Source organism: Spermophilus citellus (genome assembly GCF_964194105.1).
Source record: "Spermophilus citellus genome assembly, chromosome: 3".
Classification (NCBI taxonomy): domain Eukaryota; kingdom Metazoa; phylum Chordata; class Mammalia; order Rodentia; family Sciuridae; genus Spermophilus; species Spermophilus citellus.
Window position 1 is genome coordinate 80893197 of NC_138184.1, and position 19604 is coordinate 80912800.

Genomic DNA, 19604 nt, shown 5'->3' on the forward strand with positions numbered 1-19604 from the left:
CTGAGGAAGGGATCCCAGCTCTGGAGTGGACAGGGATCTGATATCCTATAAGTGAAAGGAGGATCATTCTGAAGGGAAATGGATGAGTTGACAGGTTTGGCAAGGTCCCACCTCAACAAAAGTCCCCATGACAAATGTGTTCTAGGATTATAGTTGGCATTTGGGTCCCTGAGGAACTTAGGTTCACTTTTCTTTTCGAGAAAGTGATCATAACTGGATACCATACCTTCACCAAGTCCTTCGGCCAACCAGTTCCTAAGACACTACGGCTGCCATATCCCAGAGTATTGCCTCCATATTCAGCAACCTTCCTACTGTTTGTGTTAGGCCCCGCATATATCACCAACTTCAAAACAGAAAATAGACTGTTAGACTGTAAAAGAAAAACAAAAACAACATCTACAAATAAAAAGGCTGCAAAAAATATTTGTTTAAAAACACATTTATAAACCAGGCACTGGTATCATAATATAACTAATATTTCCTGATTTTTTTGGCTATAACTGATACTACTGTCAAAGCAGTCAGTCATTGGTATTACAGGAAAATCACAGAGAAATAACAATGATTAACATAAAATGTACTTTTTTTTATTATCACACTTTAATTGGCTTGGGAAGCTCCATTAAAATATTAATATTTTTTATCCATATACGTTTTTCAAATGCTATTTTTAATCCTAATTATTAATATATAACTTATTAATAATAGGTACAGTTTGACCCCTTAAGACCCCCCAAAATTAATAAACTGAGCAAATACAAATGGAAAGATGATAATATCTAACATAACAACAAAATAAAAACATAAAAAAAATCAATGAATACATAGGATTTTAAAAAATGCAACACATTGAAAATAAGCCATATATAATTAGAATGCTGCTTAATGGCATAAAAGGAAAATGACACAAATTTGGGCCAGAAACGGGGCTGCTGCTTCTTAGGTCAGCTTACATGTGTCAAAGACTTTTTTTCCTTACAGGCTGCACATTAATGTCTAGCTGGCTGATTTCCTAATCTGGAGGAGAAACTCTGATAGCTCATTTGGCATTGCAACAATTCCACAGGAGAAACAAAGCTCTGGCTTCTGTCAACACCAAGCCCTGTCCCCACAGTGCACTCTGATTACCTACACTGCACCCAGGTTTGTATCTAAAAGCTGCGTCTTTAGCCCTGGATGTTTATCGTTTTGTGATTTCTTACCCTTTTGCTGACCCCAGCCAGGGACCTCTAGAAAAGTAAATGTACTTTTTACCCATGTAGTAAGCCTTTCGTGCTCCATCACTAACACTAATGTCCACTGCAGGCGTGAATTAGCGCACATCAGAAGATGCAAACTACTATTTTTAAAGGAGAAACAAAATGACACCAACTAAAATGGCAACCTCTTCCACTTGCACTTTAAATAACCACTTCACTTAAACCTAGGAAATGGGGGTAGCTAATGGCAGGAGCCAGGAAGCAGGCTAGACTGATGCTAGGGGATATGTATTTTGAAAGGTCCACCAAAACCCGTGTTCTTGCTTCTTGCTCCCAGCTAAGGTGAATTCTGGAGAGAAGTCTTAAACTCCTCCAGACATCTGGGACTCCTGACTATACTAAAAGGAAGTGGGGAATCAATAATCCCAGTCATGTGTTTTACCACTTCAAGGCAAGTAAAGTTAGGAAAGCCTTTATTTTTAACCTAAAAACCTCCCCTGGTGGAATTTAAGACCACATGTCCTCTCTGAATTCACAGAGGACAGAGATGACACACAGCTAACTAGCTACATAAAAATAGTGCGTAGAGAGCTAGTTTGTGTGTACAAAGCTATTAATCATCTAGTTGTTCTTTCATATTATCTTAGTTTCATTAGCCTTTCCTCAGAAGTTCAACATGATTTATAAATAAACAATTATCAATAGAAGAAAATACCCCTAATGCAATTCCTATTCTTTGCAACAGTAAAACCACCAAGTTGGAGACTACTCTTCGGCAAAATCTATATGGGCTCTGAAGTAATGGCAAAGAAGAACAAAAATGTAAATACACATAAAAGAAAGCTTTAATACATCTGATTCCCTTCCACCTTTTCTAAAAAGATGCATGAGAAGCCCCAAGAATGGGGCAGTAAGACCTTTCCAGATGAATGACCATAAGGTATCTACAGGAATCCCAAGCACAGAGGGAAGGCAGGAAGTCAGCAGAATAAAAGGAAATTTCCCTTTGACTCAGAGTGAAGCTTCCGAAAGCTTACAAAGGTACGCTTTCAACTTGCCATTAAAACACTGTTGTTAGGCTGCAGAGGTGATGGCGCTTAAGTCCCTCAATCACTACCCTTCAAGGCATTATTTTAGGAAAGTCTTCCTAAAAGATATCTGGAGACAGAAATAAGTCAGGAATGGTGACCAGCAGCAAAGAAAAATAAGAAGCATCTAAAAAAAAATCAGCTTAGGCAGAAGCAACAAGAACCCAGTGCTTGCTTACTTTGTCATAGTCATATTGTGAAGAGCATCTGCTATCAAATCTCAGATACAGGCAGCGAGCTCCTGGGATATGGACAGTTTCTTTAAACTTGTAGTTGTCTCTGACAGGGTGTACTGTTTCCACGGTTTTCCCAGCAGCCCACGGGGCGGGAATCTTTAGGCCAGTGAGGAAGCCTGGCTCCTCTTTTTCTTCCAGCATTCTAAAACCAGAGGAGGAGAAAGTGGCTTAGCTTAGCAGCAAAGAATAATAACAAGATGGAAACGCAACAGAAACAAGTTCAGTAAATGCACTTAAATCTCCCACAGAGTGCACTATAACACATTGTAACTTTTTTGGGGGTTGGGGCTTACCAAGGATTGAATCCAGGAGCACTTTACCACTGAACCACATCCCCAGCCCTTTTATTCTTTATTTTGAGACAGGTCTTGCTAAGTTGCTTAGGGCCTTGTTAAGTTGTTGAGACTGGCTTTGAACTTGGAATTCTCCTGTCTCAGTCTCCCAAGCCACTGGAATAATAAGTGCGTGCCATAGCCCTTGGCACATTGTGACTTTTAAATACTAGCAATAAGAAGTATTTAAACATTTCTTGTATTTGAGGGGTCTCTCCCCCTTGCTACTGTTAGATGCTGTATACTCACAAAGTAATATATAAATTTAGAATATATAAACTTAGAATACTATTTTATTTTTAAAGACTAAGTCCCATTGATACCCAGTAGAAGACCTCACTAACTCTCATTTACTCAGGGGAAAAAACAGACACTGTTAAAAACCTTTTAGGTTTGGCCATTTTCCAAATCCTTTGAAATTGCCTTTTGTTCATTTCTACATGCCAACTATTGAAAATCCATGAGTCTATGGGACTCCTGTTCACCGTGATTGCTGTTACAGAAAGGAATCTTCGAGAGCCCTTTTTCCTACTATCACTGAACTCTCAAGGTCTTTAGAGTGTGAGCTCGTGGAACACAAACTCCTAAGTCCTAAATTTGGCTGCCAAGAAATTATTCTCTTACTCTCTTTCAACTCTGTAGGTGGAGCCGAGGAGCTGTATTGTCTAATATAGTAGGTGTTAGTCACATGAAGCCATTTAAGTTTAAATTAAGGAAGATGTCAAATTCACATCCCTGGTCACACTGGCCATAGTGCAAGTGCTCCCTAACTATATGTGGCAAGGTGTTGGAAAGCACAGATAAAAGTTTTCATAATTGTAAAACTGGAAACAACCTGAGGTTCAATAGGATAGCACACTGTTCTTGAGAAACAGGGCAAATCCTTCCTTTCTGATCAGTTACTTTTACAGACAGCTTTAGTGAAACATAAATATGTTTCATAGATACTTGCATCCGACTTGGTAAGTTTGGACATTTGCATACAACCACGAAGTTTCCTTCTTCTCTTTGTAATCCTGCTACTCCTTCCTTGAGGCAATCATATTTCTGTCATTAGACAGACTGGTTTGTAGATTCTAGAACTTTATATAAATGGAATCTCATAGTGTTAAAAGTTTGGATCAAGAATGTCCCCTAAAGGCATGGTCTCCAGCTGGTGGCACTAGGAAGAGGCGGTGGAAACATCAAGAGGTGTGGCCTAGTTAGAGAATGTAGGTAACTGAGGGCAGGTCCTTGAAGGGTATATCCTGTCCTTGGCCCCTTCTCTCACTTTGCTTTCTGGCTGCCATGAGGTGAGCAGCTTTACTCTGCCATACCTCCTAGCCGGGATACTCTGCCTCTGCCTCACCACAGCTCCAGAAACAACAAAGCCATGTGCACCGACACTGTATGCCAAAATAAATTTTTTCTCCCTGAAGTTGTTCTGCTGAAATCTATTTTTTTTTTTTTTGCCACATTGACAGAAAGCTAACTAACACACATAATATATTACCTGGGAAAATCTTGCTTCTTTCATTGAGCTAAGTATTCTGAGATTCACATACAAATGCACCTATATTCACATGTTGCATGTATCAAGAGCTCATGTCTTTTATTGCTCAGTAGGAGTCCACTGTATGTATATGTCACAATTCGTTTATCCATTCACTTACTGATGGACATTTGGTGTTTCCAGTCATGAATTATTCTAACTAAAGCTTTTATAAACCTTCATGTCGAATCTTCTAATAACCTATTCTTTTTTTTCTCTTGCATGCATACCTAAAAGCAGAACAGCTGGGTCACATGGCAGGTGTATATTTAATTTTTTTAAGAAACTTCCAGCTGGGCATAGTGGCTCTTACCTGTAGTCCCAGCTATTTATGAGGTTGAGGTGACAGTATTATTTGAGCCTAGGAATTGGGGGCCAATCTAAGCAACATAGTGCCACCCTGTCTTTAAAACACACACACACACACACACACACACACACACACACACAATGCAAAACAACCCCTGCCAAAATGTTTGCCTAAATCATAATATTTTACATCCTCATCATTAGGGTATGAGATTTTTGGGCCAGTTTTGAATTGATCTCTTAATTCATGGGAAAACTTATTCTAACTTGTTTCTATAATTCTATAAATTAATTCTATCTGTAAAATTTTGACCCTGTATCTTTTTCCTTTTTTCAGATAATCTTTGCTAAAAATTATTGTTGTAAAAGGAGTACAAGGCTTTCACCAGAAAAAAAAAAAAGCAGCAGTCCCATTACCTCTCATCGGGGAACAGCCTACACTTCTGGTCGGATGTGCCACATGGGAAGCAGCCCACTTCAGCAAACACTGGACACTGAGTTTTAAGCAGCAAAGCCGTCTGCAACATAAAACCATGGGTGCATCTTTAAGTGCTTATTGTCAGTCACCTGGATGGTACTAGAGACAAACAGAATTTCCGCTTGAATCACCTTTTTGCAATCCCTGTCTGCTTTCCTTCACTAAGAAATGCGTTGCTACTGAGGCCACTGAACACCATTTTATTTAACACATTGATAATGGTTACTCTTAGATGGCGAGGACTAAATGTAGCAGTAGGTTTCAGTTGTGTTGTACGTTAGCCTTTTTATAGCCTATTGACAACAAAAACTTGCTGAAAGACTACAGTCAGTAATTTAATCCAAAAAACAATAAAATGTGTTCCCTTAACACTCTAGCTTGTTTTTAGAGCAGGATGTTTTTCTTGGTTTCTGAAAGGCGTAATTATGTTTGTTGTGTCTCCTGCGCCATGATGCAGGCTGGCTGGAGAGCAGGTCAGTGGAGTGCTGGGGGTCCCACCTGGCTGGTGTAGAGCACCAGCTGTACCAGCTGAGGCATCAGGGCGTCGGCCATGGTCAAGGTCTGCAGATTGGGGTGCATCAGGGAGGTCAGTAACACTGGGAGAAGGTGACCGAGCATAGTGGCCTTGGTAACTTGTTCCAAGCCTTTTAACCTACAAAAAGTTCAAGAAAACACACAGCCTAAGCAATGCCTGAGCATGTAGAGAAACCCCTAATATCATCAGTATCTGACAAATTCTTTTAATCATGTCTCCTTGAATTAGTGAAATAGTTCTGGCAATGCAGTCCTCAAATTTCCTACCTTCTACCACTAAGGGAGAGAGGAAGAACAGAGAGTTATTAATAGATTGCACTTTCAACCTGTGATGTGGCCAAAAAATTTAGGCAAGGCATTTCATAGCACCTTCAAAGCATTTTACAAATGGATTCTAAAATGCAAATACCTGCTCTAGGTGGTTACTAGCTTGAAAGTTCTCGGCCTCTGTGGCTGCCGGCTACAGGCTGCTTACTGCACTGAGATTCTGAAAAGGATAAAGTGAATGGCCACAATACTGCTTCACCTGCCTTTGCTGTGAAAGCCGCTCCTGGCCTCGAGTAATTGAGGCTCATGTGGGCCAATGCTTTTTATTGTGGTAAAACACACATAAAATTTACTATCATTAAGTATACATTTTAGTATTATTAATTAATGTGCAATCATCACTACCAGCACTGTAAAGAAAAACTCTATGCCCATTAGGCAATATCCCCCACCAACAGTCACTATTCTACTTGCTGTTTCTGTGAGTTTTTTTAATTAAAAAAAATTTTTAATTTGCTGTTTCTATGATTTTGACAACTCTAACTAGGATGACTCAGTAGATTTTTAACTTCTCTTTAAAATCACATTCTGAATATTCCCATCCTCTGCTAGGAATTAAAGTATGCAGGTCCCCCGAAGAAAGAAATAGGTCATGTAAATTCTCCAAGCTAAGAGGACATTGGTGTTGAACACAGAAGTAGACCTCATGTCTCCAGGCTACATATTTTAATAAACTCCAAGGCAACACCTATCTGATTATATTGGTCTCAGCCCCTAACTCCCATTTACTCTCTGGAAGTTGGTGAAAACCAAGGATGTGGGAACCGACAAAAGTACTGAAACAAAAGTTACACTGCAGGATTGTTTTAGATCAATATCTCTAACATTCATATGTTCAAAAAACATAGTACGCAACTCATTTGTAATAGCAAATGATAGCAGGAATTTTAATGTGAAGTGCTAAAAAAGGGACTTGTTTCTGTGAAGGGAAGGTTACTCCCTATATTGGTCACTCCTATATTTGAAGAAATCAACTTTCAGTAAAGTCTTGAGATATCATGTTAACATCATCTTTTGTACAGTAGCTGATTATCTGTATCACTAAGCCACTTCTCCTCCTGAAAGTAAGTGGGCGTGGCACCAAGCTAGACAATTATAAGAAAGGCCAATTGGGGAGTGATGATGGAAGTTCCAAAAATCAGAGTGGAGGGCCCTGGAATGTGGCTGATGGCCTAATCTTACCTAAAAGCATTCTAAAGACTTGAATGGCATTTGACTTTGAAACAGTTGCTGTTTCAATCTATTCTCTCAAAAATGCCTCTATATTGAATAAACATTTGATGTTCCATTCTAAAAAGGTTTCACTTTTATAAGCAGATTTTTCTTCCTAAAGAGCAGCAAGTCAGTTTCCAATCCATTTCCTCACCTCTGCTCCCGATCTGCTATGTCACTGTTTATGAGGGCAGTGGTGACCTGCTGTAGCATTTCCAACACTTCATCACATCCAGTCAGGATTTGGGTGGCAAGAGCCAAAATACTGACTTTTAGCTCCTAGGTAGAAAACATCATAATATTATTTTTAAGGTCTGTGATGAACAGTCCCTCACAATGACAACATGAAATGATGTATTTAATGATGCATTTTCAAATGAAATGATGAGGTGGCCAAAATAAGCCCAAAGCAGTAAGTTCCTCTGGGATGGCCAGTAGCAATTAATTTGGGAGGCTAAGGTCTGGAGTGTGGACAGAAATATGCAGTATCTCACAGGGAGCACACTGCGTGCCTAGGAGAAAAGGCCTAGCTCCCATCCCATCCAGCACAAGAGAACGCCTGGTGGCCAGCCCAGAAACTCCAGGTGGAAGATTGCCTTGGGTGGTATGAGGATAGCTAAAGAGAAAAACAGAACAGTAAAAGGCGCATGTATAGGCGGTGGATAAAATGAGACAAAAACACAACATTCTGAAAAAGTACAAGTGACCTTTCACTTAATATTTTAAACCTATTATGCTTAAAATTCAGCAAGTTAAAAAATTCAGTTAAAGCAGCAGCTGCTTATGGGCTATTAAACATTAAAAATTAAGAATTCCTACGAATACCAATGAGTGTTTTAAGAAACACTAGTTAATATCATAGAAATGTTTACAAATATTTTCTATTAAAAAATACGACCAAACTAACTTTAGGTGACATCTATGTGTTCTCACATTTTTCCCTGGAAATACTAGACAATTGAACCTATTCTACCTTTACTAAGAATCTATATTTCTCTCCATGGTTTAATTAAGGATTTATGAAATTTAGCCTTTCAAATAGGAAAAAAACACCCATTTTTTGTTGTTGGGATTTCCTAGGGTCTTTTTTGTATTATTATAATAACTTTTATCTTTAAAATAAAAGGAATTCTGACCTGTAGAATGAGCTGAACTGTGCCTGAAGTCACACTCATAGTATCAGTGATTATCTAACAACCAGGCAAGAATTAGTGACCTTATAAGCAAAATGCTATTGTCCCTTTTTACTAATTAGGAAACCAAGGCAAGAAAATTTAAATAAATAGTATCAATAATTCAAATTAAAAATTCATGCATGTCCACTGTTTAAAAACTGGTCATAGGAGACAAACTCGTGAATGCAAACTAGCACATCTGGTTTATACAATACATGTGCATAAAGGACTAAGAAAGAGCAAACTGCCACAGTTTATTTGGCTTCCTCAGGAAATTTTCCAGTGTGTTCAAGTCAACAGTGTAAAGAATGAAGTTCTCATTGATTTCTCTAATTTTCCCACAGAGATGAAATTTGTATAATGCAAACAACCACCTTGAATATCTGTCAAAGTTATAACCACTGCTAGAAAAAAGTCTTTGGACTGCTATAAATTTTTGTCCTGTAGGAACAGATAATCAAGTTTACATAGAAGCTGACCTGAAGTAACAACAAAATGAAATGATCTATATAGGTTTAGAAATTAAATTATTTAATACAATATTGAAATAAAATTATCACCTTTTAAAGTCATCTGGGTTGAGACTATAATAATCCATTCAAAATATCAAAACTGTTTAAAATGTTATGCTATCAGATTTTTATATATATACATATATATGTACGTATGTGTTTATGTGTGTGCATGTATGTATGTGCACGTAGATGTACATAAACATATATATACATATATCTATATATCTTGCAGGTGTGATGAGATCACTTGTGAGTGCCATATTTTACAGTTCTTAAAAGATGAAAATAAACAAAGGCACGAAAAGACTGACAGGAGCACACGGATGACACATTATGAAAGTGTCACAAATATGGTAATTACTGTGCAATGACATAAAGATCTATGAAATGAGTGGCCTAATACCTCTCACAAGAATATAGGTTACATGGTGAATTCTGAAATCATAATACACAGAGATTTAGCTGAGTAAGCTGTGCTTCACATACTGGGTAGAAAGCATTGTTAAAATCAAGCTTGGTGTTTACCTGTACCTTCAATGTCTCTCCCTGCAAGGAGTTGTCACTGTCATCGTTCTCATCAGGTTTAATCAAAATAGTGTTACTGAGAAGGTGATTCTGAACTGCCATCAGATAGCGCAGGCAGGAGGATGCAGCCTTTAATACAAACAAGGGCATTTAAATGATCTAACCCTACTCAAAGAAGGGATCATGTAATCCTCATGTTTTCAAAAGATTTTGACAAGAGAAACAAAAAGAGAAAGTACAGAAAACAGACCAAGTTAGTTTCTCAAGTGATTTGCATACACATGGCTTTCAATGACAGACTTGGACACATTTACTGTTTGTCTTCTGTTGCACAATCCTCACTAGTCATTCAAACAAATCTTTCCTCTTAATACTTCTTCTTTCCCCATCCCCATCTCCCATAGAAGACTCTACACAAACCCTTAAAAACCTTTTAGTTTCTATCAGTCTCTGCAAAACACTAATAGTTTAGAAAACAATGCTAAACTACTGAGGAAGGGGGACCCTCATTAGATAAAAGAAAAACCCCCAAATTCAGTCAAACAGTTTATTGCATCAAGCCATAAATTATAATGAAGTCTTATTAAAAAGCACTTCAAGTGGATTTTTCTAGTTCTATAGTTCTAGGATAAGAACAATCATTCACTGACTTTTATAAAGTGACTGTGTGTCCACACACACACCTCTCAGTACAGTAAAATGAAAACAGGGACATTTGATATAATTGTGCTTTCAGTAAATACATTTTTACTTACAGGCACAGTTGAAAGGAGCTTTTGAAAATCATCTTTAGAGACAGTTTGGCACTTGGTGATTAAAATACAGGATTCTCGTACAACAATCTTCAGAATGTAGTGTAAAAGTTCATCATTTAGTCTTTAAAATGCAGGAGAAATGTAACAATAAAATGTTGATGGTTTATTAGTAAAAGGATAACTTTTATATAATTGGTCTGATATAACAAATACAAGATACAAAATTAATTGACTCTACAAGCAAATCATCTTATTAAATAACAATGCTAGCAACTAGGTAATATCTAAGCCAAACATAGCAAAATGGTACCCAATCACCTAATCAAAGTATTTTATAAATAGCACAGAAAAATGACATCTCATTCCCTCTCATCAGCTCTAACACACATAGCTTCTTTCATAGTTCATCAATTTGCACTGCTTCTCCACTAAGATTTTTGGAATGAGTTCCACTCGTATTTTTATTAAGTACTTTCTCTGAGCCCAAATTACTTTACTAATATAACTTACATGTCCTATCAACTGTAGAATTTGTTATCTTTCAATTGATCCAGTCTTTTCAGGTTTAACATGCTAATGACCCCATTAGCTATAACTAGAGACAAACACTGATCAAACACATTTAAATTAAGTATTCAGAAGAACACAAAGAAGAGACTAGCAGAATAACATAACTGGTGTCACCTGTAATGATCATCTTCATCACTGCCAAATCGGTTGTTTTGAAGCTGTTCAGCTAAATTGGTTAGGATCACATCTCGAAGCTGGGACAGTCCACTGTTTCTCTCTCCTAACACACAACAAAACTCCATAAAGTACCCTGATAAACAGCACTTATTATTTTTTAAAAGTTTTTAAACAAAGTATAAGTCAACCACCAAGGGGCACCAGGTATGGCAGATATATATAAAACAACAGAGGCAAAACTACATTGCAACCAACTGGAAACTGTTTCTAGCCAGAGCTTCTTGATTTAAGTGTGACTACCTTCTTGATCTATCATGAAGCGTGATTTGTAATTCCTCCAATTAATTTTGCTTTTAAATGCATAGTATCTTTAACATACCTTTGTTATTGTTGTTCAGTCCAACTTGAAAAGTTGGATTTAATGTGTGAAAAAATAGTTAGAAATCACCCCAAAATCATTATTTTTAATTGGTAAATATCTACAGCCTGATATATGAAGTTAAGCCTTGGAAACAGATGGGCTTATAAAGCTTAAAAATACATAAAACATGATTTCTGCATTCAGTCTGGCTAAGGTGTTGGTATCTATGCAAATACATTTTTAAAATATGATAACAGATAAGAAATAAGAATCTATTATCTTATCATCCAGTTGTTTCCTTAGGGATAAAAAAGAATAGTTGTTCAAGGATAATTTAACAGATAATTCTCACCTTCTGTTAAGACCAACTTAAGTAAGTTATTGATTTCAGTTTCGCCTGGGTACAAGATATTTAAACCAGAGCTGAAATGACAGAAAAGTCAAAAAGTTTTTAAACAAATGTTTAGAATCTCTAAATATTAAATTTTTTCTTTTTATTAAAGGTGACAGTTTGATTACATAAAACTGAGGGCTGGGGATGTAGGTTGGTGGCAGAACACTTGCTTTGCATGTGTGAAGCCTAGGGTCTGATCCCTAGACCACAAAAGAAAAAAGAAAAAAATATCCTGATTACATATATCTGAAGTAAGCATTTTTAATTATTTTAAATTTTCATTACTAAAACAGCATTTGAACCTAAATTCACTGTCATGATTTAGTCCAATCTCTTCCCTGAAAAACAGGATCTCTCTCCTCCTTCTGTCTGTGAATTACTAACATGATAACTTGTGTGAGGTTCCATGCAGAACTGGTAAGTGATGAAAAGTCAGTACAGTTGAGCCAGTTATAGAACAGAATGTGTCTCGAGTGCCCCTTCTCCCCATCACTCAAGAAAAGGATTCTTGGTTTTTCCAAAAAGGCTGGAAGCATAGAATGACAAATAGTATAAGAATTTTTCCTTATTCTTTTTTTATTGAAGTTTGACATAAAGTACACATATTTAAAGTGCACAATTTAATAACTCTCATGCATATATACCTATAGAACCACCCTAAATAAAGACAGTGAATATACCCATCACCTCTACAACCTTCCTCATGGCTCCAGATGTTTTTCTTTTCTTTTTTGTACTGGGGACTTATCCCAAGGGGCACTTAACCACTGAGTCACATTCTCAGCCCTTTTTTTATTTTGAGCCAGGATCTTGCTAAGTTGCTTAGGGCCTCGCCAAGTTGCTTAGGCTGGTCTTGAACTGATGATCCTCTTGGCTTAGCCTCCTGAGCTGCAGGGATTACAGGCATGTGGCACTGTGCCCAATATGGCACCAAATTTCAAATACTGACTTAATGCTCAACAGAAAACAATCTGAAGTATAATCTACTGTGGAAGAAAAAGAATTCCTTGCCCTCTGTGCTCACCCCTACCATATGACTCTTTCAAACCAACCACTCAGTTCTCTCTTGGTTACTAAACCAGACTTGGTGACATTAAGGCTACCCTCTTAGATAAAAAGTTCACCGAATTAAAAAAAAAAAAAAAAAAAGGTTAAATGACAATAGAAAATGGTCAATAAATTCACAAGATTTTAATCAGGTTAATAAAGGTCAACATGGTTGATATAACTTACATCAGGCCTTCTCTTATGAGAACCTCACAAACCTAGACAACAGATGTTTTTATTTGTTTTGTCCACTTTGAGTCAAGGTTGCCAAAGCTGGCCTTGAACTTGTGATTCTCCTGCCTCAGTCTCCTGAGTTGCTGGGATTGCAGGGGTACACCAACTCATCTAGCTAGTAGGTACTTGGGGGGGGGGGGGCAGGGGGGTACCAGGGATTGAATTTAGGGGCACTTAGCCACTGAGCCACATCCCCAGGATTATTGTGTATTTTATTTAGAGACAGGATCTGAGTTGCTTAGCAACTCACCTTTGCTGAGGCTGGCTTTGAACTCACGATCCTCCTGCCTCAGCCTAGGGAGCTGCTGGGATTATAGGCCTGTGCCACTGGACCCCACAATGGGTACTATTTTTAAACCCGTTGAATAGCTGAGAAAATGGAAGCTTCAAACCAAGGTCTCAGTGAGTAAGGGGTGGAGAAAAGACTAGAACCTAGGGTTGCTGGTTGCCAAAGCTACTCCTAACCACACTGCAACACTTCCAATGAGAACGTCTGATTGCAATACACTGTCCACTAACAGGGATTTTGTTTTCATTTTAAGGTTCAAAAGGTGGGATGAAGAAATGTCGGTGCACAGTTGCCTTTGGCCCAGAAGGACTAGCTCAAATCCCTATCTATATATCATTCCCAATGCACCAAGACTGGGCTGCTAACAGCTTGCAGGAAAGAATGCAAAGCCTTGCAGGAGGATAATTTTACAGAGAGCACTAAGAAAAGGATTTGCTGTTTACCTGATGGCAAGACAGACTTCCTTCTGAATTTCAGGACAGATTTGATCTTTTGGTGCCATCAACAACTGCCATAGAAGCAGTCCTGACCGTCGAATGATGTCTCGGTTCCTTTCAGTTTGTGGGCTGAAGAAAAATTTAAACACCACCTACAGAAACAGAAGGGGTATGTCTAAAAGTGCTCATTCTACTGGGGATAAAATTATTCTCCTGAAGAAATCACATTTAGATACTCTTATAAGTAGACAACTGGGTAGATTATTAACTGCTATCTCTTGTTTAAAGGTATAATTATAGTAAATATTTTACATATATTAATTGCAATAAGCTAGATATAGCAATATTCTATTAATTACAGTGAAATGAATATGATTCTAATTATATGACTAAAAAGTGGCAAAATGCAAAACAGGAATGTTATTGAATTCTTACTCTGGTAGAAATTAGCTGGCTAAAGCTGAGGTTTGTGTTTTTTTCTCTACCACTTTCTTACCTCACATCAGTGTTATTTACCTGAAAGACAACGAGAATGCAGCGTATGATACAAGTATCTCCATTAACCATGGCCTTCTCCATGATGTCACAAATGCTGCTCAGATGGTGGGCTTCAATTGGATGCTGCTTGCCCAAGACACTTGTGATGGGAAGATTGGGGTTGGTGGCCAAGAGATTGAGCTGGTGTATGCACATGGCACCAACGTGGTGCAGTAACTGGTTTATAACCTCATTTGTGGTTATAGCCTCTTCTAGAAGAGAAGATGGAGACTCGGTGAGGAAAGATGTACTATAGATGGCCCCTGAGGAACAGAGTATGCGTGTACATCAATCAGGAAAGACTACTTGGCTCCTGTCTCTTCCACTGCTGCTGGAGAATAGAGTGTTCCACCACAGAGTGCAGGGGTGAAAACACTTGGGAATTTCAATTCTTTAAGAACAGAAGTAGTTACCATTCACTGAGCCTGTTTTTTTATGCTGGGCAATGAGCTAAATGCTTTTTATACATTACCTTACAACATAGTTATAAATAAGTGAAAAAATAAAATTTCAGTCTGAGCATATGAGAGAATGGGAATCCATATACCAATATATGAAAGACTTCTAGGTACAGATTTTGAGAAAAAGAGAAATAGGGAGTTTGTTTTGACATGTTTAGATGGAAATGCTTACTAGATGACCAAGTAAAGGTGAATGCGTAGTCTGGAGTGTAGGCGAGAGACTTGGGAGCCACTAATAAATAGGTGACTCTCTCTTCTTTTGCTATTTTTTGTTTGGCTGGTTGGTTGGTTTTTTGGTTTGTTTGTTTGTTTGTTTTTTGGTGGGAGGGGGGACAGCTTTCTGAAGATATAATTTGAATACCATAAAACACAATTCAAAATTTAAAAAAAAAATTTTTTGTAGATGGACACAATACCTTTATTTTATTTATTCATTTTTATGTGGTACTGAGGATCAAACCCAATGCCCTACATATGCAAGGCAGGCGCTCTGCCACTGAGCCACAACCCCTGCCCTTAAATATTTATTAATTATGGTAATGATTAGGATACTTGTCCACAAATTCTCTGATAATATTCTTTCTAGGAGGTGGACCTTAGTTCCTCTTCCCTTGAGGGTGGTCTGGACTTAAAAACTTGCTTCTAATAATGCATATGGAAAGTGAAAAGCAGTAACTTCACAGTGGAAGAGGCTGGTAGACATTACTTAAACAAAAGGATCAATTTTATTTTTTGCAGTGCTGGGGATACAACCCAAGGCTTCACACATGCTAGGCATGAGCTCTACCACTGAGCTACAGCCCCAGCTCCAGGTGATCAATTTAAAAATCACTAGTAATAAATCAAGTTAACATGTATTCTGGAATATAATGTAACTTGAAAAGGACATCAGCTCTGTTGTAATTCTTCCCCACTATCCACAACCTCAGTTTAATCATGAGAAAACATCAGACAAACCCAAACTGATATGCATTCTTTGTTCCAAGTTTTCTGATTATTTTTCCCACCAACTCAAATCTGTTGCTGAGCTACTCTAATGAATGTCTCTTTACTTTTTAAATCCAGAATTTCCATTTTCTTCTTTTTTCTTTTTGATTTTGTTTGATTGGTTTTTGTTTGTTTGTTTGTTTTTGATGTTGGAAATTAACCCCCAAGCTAGGCAAGTGCTCCACCACGGAGCTACATCTCCAGTCCTAAATAATTTCTTTATTGAAGTTTTCTGCTTGTTCAGTCATAGTATCATATTTTAATCTTTTCAGACATGGTTCCCTTCAGTTCTTCAGACATATTATGTATTACGGCTGCTTAACGACTACATGTGCTAAGTACAATATGCATTTCCCTGCAGTGTATGTTTACTGATTTCTCTGCTCGAGTCGTTTTTGAAAGACTTCTTTCTTTTTTTCATTTATTTTTATTATCTTATTTATTTATTTATTTAGGTTCTAGGGATTGAAACCAAGGCTTCCTGCATGCTCAGTATGTGCTCTACCACTGATTACATCTTCAGCCCTTGTTTTGAATTTTAAGTCTAGCTTCCCAGGGGATATCCCAGTTCATTGTCAACCAACAATTAGTACTGTGAGCCTTGAGCCAGTAACACTTCCATCCTGAATGGAGCTATGTATTTTGCAAGAAGGCATCAAAGTTCAGGCCTTGTTACACTCCATCCAGTTTTTACTTTCTGCTGGGACATCTCACATCTCTGTATATCTATGTAGGCTCATGTTGAGCAGAGACGTCTGAACAGTTGGGCCTCTCCCAGCCCTCTTCTGTGTAGATGTGTCCCCAAACCTCACTACTAAATTTCTAGCTAGCATGCTGATCTGCTGCTTGTGCTAACCAGGGTCATAATTTAAGCTGAGCCACTGGCCTTCTTTGTGTGTCACCAAAGCTACTACTACTACTGGTGTGAGATTTTCTCTGCTCTGCTCCAAATCAAGTCAGCCCCTCTGGCAGCAAAACTGCTGCTTTTCACAGTCTGCCCCTTCCCCCAGGACTGCTGTGCTGAACAAACTTGAATGCGGGATGGGAGCAGTTCCAGCTAAGATCACCACAGGACTGGAGCCACTTCTCAATTTGGTGTGCCTTTGACCAATTTCCAGAGTCTGGTTGTTTTTAACAAATTTGTCTGTTTTAGGATTGCTTTATGGGGAGTGAAACTGCTGAGCTCTTCATTCCTCCACACCAATCTAGCTGACTTTAAAGTCACAAGATTTTAAGTGAATATTAAGAATTTTAAGAAACAAAGATCCTTCATTGGTAAATCTAAGTTTAGGTATGAATAAGTTGTTATCAATGTAAAGCATTATAACAGCATATAATTCCAAGCCAAATACAATAATAAACTCTTACACTAAAGTTCTGACAATGGAGGGACATATGGATTTCTCTTTGAAAAAGTCTATGGACTACTTCAATACCTCTATTTATTTACATACTTATTTAAGCATAAACCAACCTTTCAGAATCAAGATAACAAAAGATTGTGGGTTCCTAAGTTCCAAGGGGAGGCTGGGATGCATTTGTCGGTGCTCCATGTCCCTACCTACTTAAGTGCTGCTGCAGTCTGTGGGTGGGATCTTAGTGCAGGACTAAGAGTGCACCTCACCTTTAGGCTCAGTGATGATGTGGCTGACTCCCAGCCTCTGGCACACATAATGGAAGGCTTGATTCCCAGGATTACACCACTGATCAATGTAATCATTTGAGCATGTCCACAGCATGTTGTTCACTGTATCATAACAGGCGCCTGTGGAGTACAGACATTATTTAGTTGTTGTATAGCCAGCTGCCTGTACACGTTTCTTACAAGCACTGCTAAAGGATGGAAGGGTAAGGATTCTAATGCTGACAACCACATCTCTGCTCTCACAGATTTCCTTGGCAAAGTGCTAGACTGGGACTCAGCAAGAGGCCAGGATTTAATTTTCAGTTTTGCTTAACTCCTATGTGAGAAGGAATAAGTCTTGCAAAGCATATAGTTCTTAGCAACTGATTTACATGCGACCTACTTCCAAAAAGGGTTTAAGTGGCTTACATTAAAAACCTAGGTAAAAAGAGGACCAACTAACAATACATACAACAAAAAGCCTTAGTAATTAAGCCTAAAACTTAGACATGAGCTTCCTAGGAACCAAACAAAGAAAACAATACAACATATTACATCACGTTCGTTCTCTACTAAGCATATTCTTCACAGGAACTTTTTTATGGCAGAAACTTTGAGAATTTGTTGTAGGCATCATCATACAACCTAAGAGACAGTATCTTCAATAGCAGTTTATGCAGAGAATTTTACACATGGCAATTTCTTGTATTAATTCCTCAAATTAAAGAGTAGTATTAAAATTCTTTTCAGAAAAACTAGAATGCCACAGGAATTGACAAGATATTTCCAAATTGCAGAACCTTTGCATTTTCTAAGGAAACATGTGCATTTATTTCTTACCCAATCCTGGTACAAGAGCACCACGCCCCAGTGAACTTCCAGCAGCATCTATGAGATCCGCACGACTTGTGAACTGACCATCCGAAATATTATACACCAAGCTGGAGGCTAGGACTTTGGAAACAAACAGTAAGCTATTTAATGAGCCTAAAGACTACTTTTCAAAGATTGTAAGAGTTTGCAGATGAAGTGTCCCCCAAAGACCCATGTGTTGAAGTCTTAGCCCCACAGGTGGAGCTTGTAGGAAATGACTGGATCCTGAGGGCTTCTGACCACACCAGTGGATTCATCCACTGATGACTGAATGAACTACTGGGAGGTGGTAGAAACTGAACATAGTAGGGTATAGCGGGGAGGAAGAAAGTCAGTGGGGGTATACCCTTGGGAACTTTATCTTGTCTCTAGTCCCTTTCTGACTGCTTCCTGGCTAAGATGAGCTGAGTTCTTTCCTCTGCCATGCCCTTCCACCAAGATGTTCTACCTCAACTCAGACCCAAAGCAATGGAACCATTTAATCATGGACTAGAGCCCCTGAAATGGTGAATCAAAGTAGACCTTTCCTCCGTAAAGTTGTCTATGTCATGGCAATGAAATGCTAATACAAAGACTTTTATTAAAATCACACCTTTTTTGTTGTTTTCTACTGGTGATAACAATGAGGAGGCAGAAAATATGCAAGACCACTAAAATAAACTATCACCACAATATCTTCATAAATTTAAAATTCATTTGGGCATGGTGCACACCCAGTAATGGTCCTGGGTACTGGGGAGGATGGAGAGGACCACAAGTTTGAGGCCAACTTGTAGCCTTTCTCAAAATAAGATCTGAAAGGCTAGGGATGCTACTCTGTGGTAGAGCACCTGCCTAGCCTACTGAAGGCCCTGGGTTCAGTCCCCAAAACCACAAAAACAAACAAACAAACATTTATAATGAAATGTTTTTTAAAGTGTTTTTAAAATAGTAACTACTTCATGAAAGTTTTTTCAACATGGATTATCAAAAGGGCAACTGCACAAGTGGTTATGATTATTAACCTCACAAGGCAGCAACATTCACAAGAAGCTTCACTTTTAAGTTGGTGCTCAGTAATGGCGGGTAGACACACAATGGCTCAACTGCTCTCCTTCAAAGTCAGATTTTGACACTAGCAGGCACTTAAGCCTCTACCCTTAACACAGGGTGGAAGAGTGTTGGAAAGCAATGGCTTCAGGTTTTTGGGTTTGAATACCAGCTCTACCACTTCTGGGTGACCCTGGGAAAGTTACTGAACCTCTCAGGGTCCTCATCTATAAAGTGGAGATAACAATAAAAGTAACTACTTGACACTGACTGTGAAGATGAGTTTAAAACATGAAACCTATGTGTTAGTTACTAGTAGTGACATCCTGTTTTCTTCCCTATTTTAGAACATAAAATTCTGGCACTGTGTCTCTTGAATGTGTTTCTTCTTCTTGTTCCCATCACCTTAGTGATCTAGATCTTCA

The 19604-nt window shown here is 38.2% G+C and overlaps 1 protein-coding gene across 6 annotated transcripts in view; it reads right to left on the minus strand.

Annotated features, from left to right (window-relative positions):
- The window catches only part of HECTD4 (HECT domain E3 ubiquitin protein ligase 4), a 188896-nt gene that overhangs the window by 74621 nt on the left and 94671 nt on the right, over positions 1 to 19604 (minus strand). For 3 of the 6 annotated variants that reach the window (XR_014021088.1, XM_081286401.1, XM_081286400.1), the window contains exons 10-22: positions 18118 to 18231; positions 17278 to 17418; positions 14185 to 14417; positions 13675 to 13820; positions 11620 to 11690; positions 10904 to 11009; positions 10220 to 10340; positions 9465 to 9593; positions 7404 to 7528; positions 5675 to 5828; positions 5116 to 5216; positions 2470 to 2668; positions 227 to 373 (exon numbers count right to left, since the gene is read on the minus strand). Coding sequence is in view for 5 of the 6 variants with exons in the window: in XM_081286401.1 (XP_081142527.1) it covers positions 227 to 373; positions 2470 to 2668; positions 5116 to 5216; positions 5675 to 5828; positions 7404 to 7528; positions 9465 to 9593; positions 10220 to 10340; positions 10904 to 11009; positions 11620 to 11690; positions 13675 to 13820; positions 14185 to 14417; positions 17278 to 17418; positions 18118 to 18231 (1787 nt within the window). In the remaining variant the exon portion in view is untranslated. The remainder of the gene's footprint in view (positions 1 to 226; positions 374 to 2469; positions 2669 to 5115; positions 5217 to 5674; positions 5829 to 7403; positions 7529 to 9464; positions 9594 to 10219; positions 10341 to 10903; positions 11010 to 11619; positions 11691 to 13674; positions 13821 to 14184; positions 14418 to 17277; positions 17419 to 18117; positions 18232 to 19604) is intronic. The other 3 variants (XM_081286402.1, XM_081286403.1, XM_081286404.1) reach the window with 3 other exon arrangements.